At 27.4% G+C, this 12,709-nt stretch overlaps 1 protein-coding gene across 6 annotated transcripts in view; it reads right to left on the bottom strand.

Annotated features, from left to right (window-relative positions):
- The window catches only part of LOC132948719 (obscurin), a 65,103-nt gene that overhangs the window by 18,340 nt on the left and 34,054 nt on the right, over positions 1-12,709 (bottom strand). For 4 of the 6 annotated variants that reach the window (XM_061019345.1, XM_061019340.1, XM_061019344.1 and 1 more), the window contains 12 exons: positions 12,273-12,368; positions 7,796-7,888; positions 6,938-7,102; positions 6,568-6,708; positions 6,341-6,503; positions 6,119-6,199; positions 5,606-5,875; positions 1,140-1,367; positions 941-1,027; positions 494-736; positions 289-430; positions 39-223 (listed from right to left, as the gene is read on the bottom strand). In XM_061019345.1, the coding sequence (XP_060875328.1) occupies positions 39-223; positions 289-430; positions 494-736; positions 941-1,027; positions 1,140-1,367; positions 5,606-5,875; positions 6,119-6,199; positions 6,341-6,503; positions 6,568-6,708; positions 6,938-7,102; positions 7,796-7,888; positions 12,273-12,368 (1,894 nt within the window). The remainder of the gene's footprint in view (positions 1-38; positions 224-288; positions 431-493; positions 737-940; positions 1,028-1,139; positions 1,368-5,605; positions 5,876-6,118; positions 6,200-6,340; positions 6,504-6,567; positions 6,709-6,937; positions 7,103-7,795; positions 7,889-12,272; positions 12,369-12,709) is intronic. The other 2 variants (XM_061019342.1, XM_061019341.1) reach the window with 2 other exon arrangements.

Raw genomic sequence — 12,709 nt, 5'->3', positions numbered from 1 at the left:
TTAAACCTTATATATCACATAATAAAATAATTGCATACTTGTAACTGTAACATGACAAGAACACGACTCTTCGGAGTATTTATTACTAGCAATCACTCGATATTCTCCTGCATCTTCAGGTTTTACATTAGGTAGAACAATTTCATAGAGTCCTTTTTCTTTATTCACTTCTAATATTTGTATTCTTTTGTCTTCGTCAGATATTTCTTTATCTCCTTTGAAACTAAATAAATATAATAGCAATTGAAATATATTAAATCAATACAATATAATAATTAAGTAATTTACAATCTCAATTTAGGCAATGGATTTGCTTTTATCTCAATCATAAATCTAGCATGAGTGTTTTCTAAAAGCTCAGTATCAGCTAGCTTGACAGCAAAAATTGGGGCGTTTGCTTTTGCCCTTGCTTTCTTTTCATCTGCTGAAACTGAAAATATTCAAGTTTTATAGTTTATGTTTATTTCATTTAAAAACAAACAGATTGACTTACGATTTTCAACAAATAGGAGTGCTGTACTTGTAGACTCTCCTAAATCATTTTCAGCTTTAACTGTGTAAGTTCCCGAATCTGACATTATTACTTTGTTTAGTTGTAATTTATACAAATTGTTTTCTTTATCTTCTGTTATGGTAGTTCGGTTAGAAATAGTATTTGGTAATGGCATGTTATTTTTCAACCATGTGACTTTCATAGCACCCTCAATTTCACATTCAAATGTTGCATTTTCCCCGACTAGTATAAGTAAAATATTAATTAGGAAATAATTTTACTTAAACATATATATAATGCAGCATTATGAAGTATATAAGCAATTATTTTGTTGATGAACACCATATGATATTTTAAAAACATTTTTCAATCTACTTTGGCTTTGGTTAAAATAAAAGCATATTTAAAAACAAATTTAAATTTGCGTTACTCTCACGTGTTTATCACCTGCAAGAGAAGATTCATTATTCATTGATCTTCCTGATTTAAATTCACCCTTAGTGTCCCACCATTCATTACACTCTTCAATAACACCTTTTCATTTAACGATATAGTTTTATCAATAGTTGCATTAATAGTAAAATGTATTAAAATACAGACACTTGAGAACTTATTTTATAATTTAATTAAATATTTGGTAACAAACCTCCGCGACTAGTTCCTTTAATATTGACATGGAAGTATGGTTTTGAAACACCTTCAATGTATTTTAATGGTTCGGATTCAATTTCTTCTTCAGCTGGTGAAGGAGATCTTTCAGGTGGAGGAGGTTCCGTTGGAACCGGTTCTACTTGTGGAATAGGTTCTTCCTCTTTTATTTCCTTTTCAACAATAACTTCTTGATGTGGAACAGGCATTTCAATCACAGGAGGTTCTAAATAAATATTAATAACAATACGTAATAAAACTTTACTTTGAATTTATGATATTATTTTTACAAATACATAAATTGATTATAAATACAAATATTTTTAAATATATTTCCCGGGAAATTTATTTAATTACTTATGACTTTTCCAATATTATATTATATTCAATTTAGAACAGGGGTTTCTGGACCGCTAATAGAAAACACATATCAATCCCTAAAACCATAAATATTCATTCGTGCATTCGCAAAAAAAAAATTTTAAGAGGACGTGATACCCGCATGTGTTGTCTCAGTTTTACAAGAGCGTAACATAGCAAATTTTACACTCATCATAACACTTGTAGCACCGTTAATTTAAAAATTCGAGTGAATTGACCTCTTTTGAAATTTAAAGGTAAGATTATTATCTAGGCAACATCGTGAATTTTTTTATTATATTTTAATTTTAAAGCGAGTTATGAGCATTTTAAGATGTACAAACAATTTACAATTTTAAAATACTCATAAATCGCTTTAAAATTGAAATATGATAAAAAGCCCATGATATTGTCTAGATAATAATCGTACCTTTAAATTTTATAATACGTCAATTCACTATAAGTTTTAAACTAACGGTGCTACACGTGTTCTGCTGAGCGTAAAATTTGGTATGTTACGCATGTGTAAGACGGAGACAACACATGCGGATTACACGTCCTTTTAAGGAGCCTACACGTAACCTGTTTTTTGTTCAAAAACATGCCTTAAAGAGAAAAACTCTCGCGCCTCGTAATCCGATTTCGGTAATTTTTTTTTTTTTTTGAAAAGATAAACACTTCTTACATAGTGCACTAGACTTTAATTTTCAAAATGCTATTTATAAACCATATAATACGATTTTTAATATGACCAATTTTTACAAGCTTTTGTTTTTTTATTATTTTTGTTTTAAGTGACGAAATCAAAGTCCATTGCACCATGTAGAAAACCATCCTATTTCTAACAAAAAAATTGATTAATTAAATTATTAGAACATTCTACGAGGCGTGAGATTTTCCTGAAAAGCGCGTGTTTTGAGTGAAAAATCACACTTTTTATTTTTGGTCGGCGTTACCATTGACATGTGCGCATATTCACATATTTGCGTTCGTATACAATCACACCAATACTAATTATAATTTACGATTAACACAAATGCCACGGTCGTTGGCGAGAAAATTGCATATTACCTAAATATTGGCCCTTATAAAAGACACACTAGAAGGTTCCATAAGGCGCCCGGTGCCGATGCGATTTTGTCCTCAAAAATACACTCTGCGGGAATAACGATACCGCCTTGTAGAATCAACCAAATTTCATATTTTTTTTTTTTAATTGCTAAAAGGAAATACTTTACAGCCCGCATCGATCTCTGTTTTTCAATATTATATTCTCAAACTTCGTAATATGTCTAAAAAAATACGAGATAAAAAACATTTTTTCACATATTTTTTAATACAGTTATTTGAAATAAAATACAAAATCAGAGATCGATGCGGGCTGTAGGAAGTCTTTTTCTTTCACATAAAAAAATAGTCATCAAATCCGACGATTCTACAAAGCTTGAGAGTTATTCCCGTAAAGTCACTTTTTTCGATATAATACACCCTATCAACCCTCTCTAAATAGGTATCGGGTAGTAGATTAGTGGAAAAGTCTTATAATTGAGGAGGCAACTAAAATATAAAATTTAATTTTCAAATTTTATAGAATTGTGGAAATTTTGAAAAACTGGCACCGGGACCCTTAATACAAAAAGTATAATTACGATTTACGATGAATGAGGGGGCACGGGCTTCATAATGTTTGTATAAATGTTGATACTAGATTTGAGCTGTTGATACCACTAAGCTATTTAGCTATTCACACCAATCTATGGAGTACGTTATTTATTAAGTTGGCTTATGTAATAATAATAGGTAATATAATATGTGTTATTTTAATGACAAAAATTAGTTGTGTCTACCGTATTAATATTAACTAAGTAATAAAAATAAATTATAAAATATCATAAAAAATAGAATATGGTACACCATCTCAGAATCATTTTTCGTATAGGTACATTGATTTAAATAAAAATGCATATTTAACACATCATTACAATGAACTACTGAATCATGCGATGACGCGAGGTACACTCGAAACCTAATATATAGGTACCTAAGATTTTTAAAAATGTTTTAGTAAATAAAGTTTTAGAACATTTAGTTATAGAATGATGAAATTGAAAAAAAATATGTTGAAAAATATAAAAATCTTAGAAAATACATGTTGTATTGTTCTAGGATGGAACAATTTAGAAAACGTATGTTATAGAACCTTAGTTCTACTTAAGAAAGGACCAAAAGTACATTTTTAGAGAGCATAACAAAATGTGAGGACACTTGTTGTTATCACATATCCTACAGGCCACAATGTTTAAATACATTACAATTTTAAAACACGGGCAACATGCAACTGAAACTACAATAAACTAATTTATATAAAATAAAGAATTAAAAAAATTAATATTTGTAAACGAATAGTTGAAAATCCAAATTTTGATATAAAAGAATGTTGAGTGCAATTGAATCACCTAATTGTAAACATACTTAATTGTGGCTGACTGATAAGTCCACTATCCAGGACCTACCGGTCCAGTGTGGACATATATAACATGTTCAGCCACGCATTTAACTGTGATAGGTTTGTAGAAACGACATAAGTCCAGAAATTTCAAACGTGCCACCCTGTGGCTAAAAACGGGATCTTTTTTCCCCCTTTGAATTGGCTATCTCACTGAATACTTTCCATTGGACCTCTCGAATCTTGGTTTTCCTACATTAAAGCACCTGGAGCAAACCGTTTTAGATTCTGAGCGGAGCGATGAATGTATTGATTTTACAATGATGTATGTGTTTTTTTTTACTATTATTTTTATGTCTGTCATCACCTTTTGAAAACCACAAAAAAATTATGAAAAAACTTGACATTTTATACAAAACTTGTTTTCGACAAAATCGATTTTTTTTTTTGTAATTCAAAATAAATACCGATTTTCCCTAAATATTTACAAACCATTAATATTTTCTAGACATTATAATAATTATTATATCATATAATTATATTCATTTCAAAATATTTTGGCTTTTTTTATGCTATTTATTAATATTAAATGTTCGAATTTTTATTGTTTTTCGATTAATGTATGATTTAATGATGGTTTATGAGTTCATAAATAAAAAATAAAAATTACTGTAAATTTACATATCTTAAAGACAACGATATTTTTACACAATTTCAATTTTTTATAAAATCGTACCTAATTATTAGATAACCACGAAAATATATAAATTATTTTTTAGTTAAAAATTCGTAAATTTCTTAGCCTTAACATCCAATACTTGACAATAACTTCTGTCAATATAGCAAATTAAAAAAACAGTTTATCAGAAGACCTTATCATTTTTTTTTAAGACGATTGAAGATTTGACAAAATTAAATATTCACACGTTTAATAACTGTTTTTAACCAAACGAGTTTTTATTTTGATACAGTTTAAAAATATTATATTCGTAGAAATTTGAAACATTCCATTATTATTAAAATAATAATTTTCTTTACATTATGAAATTTTCAAAATATTTAGACAAAATTCAGATGTCTATAAATAACATAAGTAGAGCATAATATTTTTTAAATTATTAATTATTAAAATTATTTTTTAAGTATTAAGTATATAGAAAATGCTCATATAAATATTTGGCACAAATTACTTTATTACAACAAAATAAATCGATTTTCTCGAAAACAGAATTTGCCCAAATATTCTTGTATTCCCTAATTTTAGTTTTTTGGTTTTCCCTGTTATTTAAAAAAAAAAGCTCATATTATATAAAGGTAGATAATGACAGAAAAAAACATTTATTAAATTCTCCTCTCGGAATCTAAAATGTTAAATTTTATGTCACTCAGGTTTAAAAATGGAAGGATTACTATAATATTTGAACATTTTGAATTTTCCCACATAAATAAAACGTACCTATTATTGTTATTCCAAAGATATAGGTATTATACAATTTGCACAACATAAAAATGTACAATAAGCATAAGTACTTATATGTTATGATAGTAATTTTTATTTTAAGTTACACGAGAAATGAGTAACTCATAAGGCATAAACCACACTTACATTTCGATGAGGATTAAATATAATACAATTATTAATTCAAACATAGACTAACCTTCAACTTTCTCAGGTTCTGGTCGTTTCTTAGGTTCAGGTGGTGATGTGCATTCAAATATTGGTTCTTTAGGTGGAAGTGTAAGTGGTGGACGTTTTGGCTCTTCAACGTGCTTCAACGGTTTCGGTGCTAATCGTCTTTCAATGGGATCTAAACCTTCTTCAATCTCTGAAGAAATATCTAATTCGATACCTTTAAGTGGTTCAAATAAATCTTCATCCTTTTGTTTTTGTACTTTGATATCGTCACTGTTATGTTCAACATTTGTCACTAAAATATAAAATCATTAACTAAAAACTTATAGTCAACATTACGTAAAAATAGAAGCAAGTGCAGCGTATTAATATTCAAACTAAATTAATATAGCTTAAAGCGCGTGTAATATTTATTTTTAATGTGCCCAAGTTAGAAGCAATTTTTTTCAGAAATTTTAGCTTTTTGTAAATTGTTTAATTGTACCTATTATTTACTTAAAACCAGTTCAAGCATACGCGTAATTTTATTTTTATGAACCTGTTATAGAAGATTTAGAAGTTTCTGTTATAGAAACGTATTCTCGCTCCCAAAATTGGTCTTGTAAATCTTCTTTTTCACCTTTTAACCGATAATCCCATTATATAAAATGTTCTTTTAATGTTTAAATTACTTTAATGTATAATATTATTAATTGATTCATTCTATTAAAATTAGAATATAATTGTCATTAGAAAAAAATAATATATATTCAATACTTACGTAAATCGTTTCTATGTTCTTCAATTTCTGTAATCCACTGATCCCGACTTAAATCTTCATTAGCTCTAAAGGTGAAAGGATAATTTCCAACATCTCCTAGTCTATGATGAAGTACCCATACACGCTTGTTGTCTGGAGCTGTTTTTACAGTAACTTCGGGTAACTGTATGAGAAAAAATAATATTGTTTATAATTTCATATATTTATTTAAAATCCCTCTATATTACTCTAATTATATCCTTCAGTACGAAGACAGATTTATCTTCAGATATTCGACGAACTTTACAGACAAGGATTCTAGATTTGAATAAAAAGCAATAGCGCTGATGCCCTTTAGGATCTTCGGCGTCTTGTACGTAGTACCATCCCTATAATTTTGTAATGATAGTATAATATATGGTGTATTCCAATAAAATGTAAAATGTACTAAAATGTTATGAATTGGAGGTATATGAATCCTTCGATTCACTATTCAGTTATAAAACAACATACAAAAACACATGTTGCAAATATATAGGAAAAAACCACTGACTATACAAAATTTGACCTTCAGTGATATTTATAAACCTTTGATGATTAATGACGTAGTCCACTTACGTGTTTTAATAATCGGCCCAGTTTATGTATAGTGCCATGAAATCCTTCTATATTAGTTAAAAATTTCGTGTCGGTAAATCGGTGTGGAATTGATAGCATCAATTCCAGAGCTCTTTCTAAGTCAGTAGTATCTTCTCCTATGAGTAATGAATATTTCACTAGTTCCTAATAAAATTAAATATGTATAATATTAATGTTAAATATTAACTAAACATTTTTCCATCTATTTTATCGCAAAGAAACTGATAAAAATAATTTAAGGATATATTTTCCATTTTATTAAAATATTTGAGTAATACGGAAAAATGTTTTTAAATTATTAGTTGTACAACCGACGTTCCACAACCCTGACCATGGTTAAGCTGGATTTTAAATTCTTGGGGAGAGCGCTATTATAATTTAACAATAATGCTAACAATTTTAAATACACATTGTATATATATATATATATATATACTATATAGTGAAAAGTGTAAGATATACGGCATACGCCTTTAAGTGCATATATGAACAATTTATGAAACTCGTAAAATAGTTCAGAAATTAAGTGGTAAATGAGTAAGAACAATATAAAAGTTCAGTGTGACAATTTGAAGATTAGAACTAGGTAATTAATACTAAAATATGGAAACAAAAATTATTCATACAAGATACAACTATATTTAATATTTTGTATCCAATTTTTCATTGAAGAAATAATGAAATGAAATTATATACATTATAAAATATTTATTAAAAACGTTTTAAACTTATAATTGTAACCAACAACTTTATTTAATTAATCTTGTATAATGTATTTTATCGTTGCAGGCATCACGTTTTTTATTTATGAGAATTGTAAGGAGCCTAATGACTAACCTTGAGTAGTAATTGATAATCGTTAATTCGTTGTATCGGCAATTTCAAGTGTTCCGAAAGAGCTTTATCGTCTCCAAATTTCAATCGCTCATCCTGAAATTGAAACAAAAAGTGAACATTTTTATGTTAAAGTTAACTTTTTTTTCACTGGTGACCGAATTTCGACCTGACAACAGACAGTGTAAAAATATACTGCTGATGAATTTTCAGGAAATCGTCACAACAAGTGTGAGCGTTGTATGTATAAATAAAAAGTAGTCTTCATAGCTCTTCCGTTATAATCATGTATTTAAAATAGCGCGATTTAAAAATAAATAATCGCACACCATTTGCCCTGCGATCTATTAATTTTGTTAATTATTATTTGACAAGATATTATATTCAATTTTAATACCGCGATGTAATATCAACGATCTCAAACTTGTTATAATTTTAAGTTGAATAAAATCATCTAGTATATAAATATTATATACAATATCAATTAAATCACAATTACATTACAGCAGCTGTATATATGACATATGTACCGAAAAAAGAAGCAATTTAGACATTTTTTAATTTTATATTTTGGATATTATACATATTTAATTATTTTTCTAATTTATTCCCTCACCCAATAATTACCACAGAATCGCATTAACTGCGAAATTGTTTTATTAGATTTTCGCATAAATATTTAATACTCATCATAATATATTATGTAATATATATTTTGTATATTTTGTTCTACTCCATAGTTTGTTTAAAAACGTAAAATATATTTATTTTATCATATTTTATTGTCAATTAATGCTCAAAATCGAAAGCCTGTGTCTCGTTTAGTATTCTTAACATAATAATTTTAACATTTAAAAATATTAACTTCTGTTACCTAATTTATTTATTTTTCATCATATTATGAACTGTGGTTTGCATTAAGAGCAGTTGCAGGGCGTAGTTAGCTATTAGGTACTACTATAATATACATACATAATCATAATATATATATACCTATTATTATAATATCAAGTCTGCCAAAAGCGAGTGGCGTTCATCATTAGTGGATATTAAATCGCCTACAAAAGGTATTTTTAGTTATACTTCACAGAAATCTGTACCAATATTTCTTTACCATTAATTGTTCACATATCTTAACATCAAATGTATTCATTTTCAACATCCACAATGGTCTATTACAGGTTATAAATAGTTTTAGTTGTAATCAAATACAATAATTAACATAATAAATTATCAATGATGACTGATGAGTCAGGTAATAAATTAGGTAAGTACGAAAATACTGAATATTTTAATCGTAGGTAAATCAAACCGTTTAAAAACACATTTGAGTTGTGTATCAATTATTTACTAATGAATTATTTACAAATCGTAGCGACACGAGTTTATGGTAGTTGAAAATAAATGCTTTCGAGAGAGATAAATTTAAATTTAAATAACTAAATCATCAACTACCTATTTGTAACAAATACAACATAAGCTGTACATAACTATAGGTCTTAGTGTGTTCTACAGTTCTACTCCCATGGTACCTACATTGGTATATTAAAATAACTTTCTACGTTCGTTAGACCTTAGACCTGCGTTAACCTTCTTACAAAGATATAAAAAATTTAAAATGTAAATTCGTTCACGGACTAATGAAAAGTTTAACAGAAAATGGCCTGATTTTATGTCAGTTGGCATATTTAAAAACAATTTTTATACATTTTTTTATCAACAATGGAAGAGTTTAGTGTAGCAGCATAGATAACGAAGGTCAGGCACTTGGCCAGCTCTTTTTGAAATTATTTGTTATGTAGTCGTAACTATAGTAAGGACCAGTGGCGTGACGAAGGACTTTATTTGAGGCACGTGCCTCAGCTTAAAGGGTGGTGGGTGTCCTGGAGACTAGGGGCATTTCACGTATAGTAAATAATTTATTAAGTACACACTAAGACTAAGCTAATTATTCTCAGTTACCATTTAAGTAAATACGTAATTATTTATATAAGTATTTATAATTACTAATATAAATTATTGTGCCTCATAAGTTAATGAAGTTCACCTTGCCACTGGTAAGGACTAAGGACTAAGGTTGTCCACACGGATTGGTAAGAGGCTTAAAGCTAAAGTTTAGTTAAACCCTTATTTTACAGGTACTTATATCCAAGAAATGCAATAATTCCTACATTGATATTTTTACTATTTTTAAATAGTAAACAAAAACATTAATACATATTTATTCATTTAATTATTTAAATTAATAAAATCTAGAAAACAACACAAAACGCTATTTGATCTGAAGACAAGTACTTATTAATTATTATTAATTTAAACATTTGAATTATGCCATAACTTATGACTTATGTTAGGTACCTACCCTATTGAATAATAGAGAACATACATTTTTGATTATTAAAAAAAAATTATTTCAACATTAGGATGTAATAAAGTAATAGTATTAAAAAACCAATCATTTAATGTGGACATTTTCAAGTTTAATTAATGGCCTAGCTTAATCTTATCATAATTTAACTTATCTTATAAATATAATCTTTATCGAAAAATATATGATTTTTATTTCTGTGGTTGTTTAATGGTTTGTGGTATTTTGCACTATAAAAATCTTAAGAAATATCATACTGTCTATTTCCAGCAAAAGGATTCTGCAAATGGCAACTAGCCAATACTAAATAGTTGTTATATCCAACCGTATACACTGCAGTATAATGCTTTACAAAATTATAATTGTAAGGTCAAATAAAATATTCAAATGAGAAATATATTCCTACATAGCGTTCGTATTCCTTACCCAATTAAAATCCAAACTGATTAGTAATCAAAATTTAAATTATCCGGTTTTAATATTGTTACGCTACTCGGAATCAATCTACAATTGGCGCCTATAGTCAGTAGATATGACGTACCTGGCTACAATAATATTATTTTCTAATAATATATTTTGGCTTCAACTATTTTGTGAAATGCATTATTTTCTCAATCTTTAAATGTTATAACTTAAGTAACTATAAGGTGGATTACACATGAATTTAATGTTGGCTCACGAAAATCCGGACCATCTCCCCCATTGACCCATAACAACGTTTATTTTTTTTAATCGGATTATAAATGTATCTCACAGCTTAGTGTTGGAAATATTACGAGACCCCACCATGAAAAAATCTTAAATACGCCACTGAACCGCTATTATATATTAGAGGCAGAGTGTGTGGTTGAGGTTTATATAGGTTCTAAAAAAAATACTTTACCGATTTTGACAAACAATAATTGAGAATACTTCAAAAGAAGCAAACGTTAAGGCTATATAAGTTGAATAATAGTATTTTTATGTTAATTTAATTTTTTTTCCAATATAAAACCCCATGGATTTAAAATATATTTTGTTCCGTAAATTATTATTATAAAAAAAAAAAAAACTATTAATCAGAAATATCTATCAAATATTAATTATTATAAATTAAAATGTAATATATTCTACTTAGAATAGGTATAGGTACCTACTAAATTGCACTATCGAAATGTTTCGCACTATTTTTAGACTCTATAATAGTGATAAAAATAACAAATGTATACAAAATATGTGAAACTAGTAAATAAAGTACAACCGTATAGGTCAAGGAGCAGATCATTAATTATTAAAAACCAGCATCGTAAAATGTTTGGTATGGTTAGGTAGTGGCCAGTGGGTATATTATAATATAAGAAGTTATAAGTAATGAGTAATAAATAATAATTTGTTCAAACAATCATATATAGTATTATTACGTTAATACGAATATACGATAAGCATTGTTTAATGTTTTCACCGATTTCTAGATTATGAAACAATATTTTAGACGTAGTTATATATTTATGCAAGGTTTCATAAAAACATATTCATTTAATAGTTTTCTAAAATGTAATAGACTTATTATGGACCACCAAATAATGTTTAAGTGGCCTGGCTCACTATTGATTAATAAAATAAATATTAAGTGATTGTTCAAGCAAGCCCGCAATAGTCTAGTTCTAGTAGCAGATATTGCTTATATTAATCGATTTTTAATTCTTATTTTATAAATATTTAACACCTTAAACATCCACGATATAGGTAGTCTTATCACAGATGACAGATTTATAATCTATATAGTCTTACTGTGTATCACGATTTAAGATTATTTTAAATCATGCTGTGTATACTAATGTTATTTAATAATATCTTAATAACGTATAACAGTATCTCGCATAATAGAATTGTGCAACGAATAATTGAAACAATACAAATTATAATCTCCTATAGATTATAAATCTATAATGTCGTATTTTAAAAATCATCATACCTACTGAAAGTCAATTCAGAATACATAATGTTCACATAAAAATAAAGTACCTTGGAAACATTTAAATTACGTATAAACATATTTTACGGGTATTAAAACAATCGAGATAAATAAGAATAATAGTATTCTTGATCAAAACAAAATTTTTGTCTACGTACCTCAAAATACTCGTTTACTTCATAATTGCGTTCCAAAAATTCTTGTGCTTCTGGTTCTGTCTGACAATAATTGACATGCTTATCAAAATCCCTTTCCTGAAAAAACCGAAACATTATAATTTACAATGGTTTAAACTTCAGTCAAAAGTCAATAATTGTAATAGGTATTCCTATAGATATTATTTAAAAACTGTTATTAATATTACATATTATTAAACTTAATTAGAGTTAAATGGTTTAACGTTGAATATGTTATAGAATTATAAGTTACTTATAAAGTTATAACAATAACACTTATCGTTATATTGTATTTTGTGGCTTGTGCACATAACGAGCAAGACATCACCAAAATTATGAGCTTAAAATGATTTATAGAATATATCAATGGTTTACATATAATAAAACTAATAAAAGTTAAAAATTTTCCTTATTTTCTA

This window comes from Metopolophium dirhodum, chromosome 7 (genome assembly GCF_019925205.1).
Source record: "Metopolophium dirhodum isolate CAU chromosome 7, ASM1992520v1, whole genome shotgun sequence".
Lineage (NCBI taxonomy): Eukaryota > Metazoa > Arthropoda > Insecta > Hemiptera > Aphididae > Metopolophium > Metopolophium dirhodum.
This window is presented reverse-complemented; position numbering and strand designations above follow the sequence as displayed.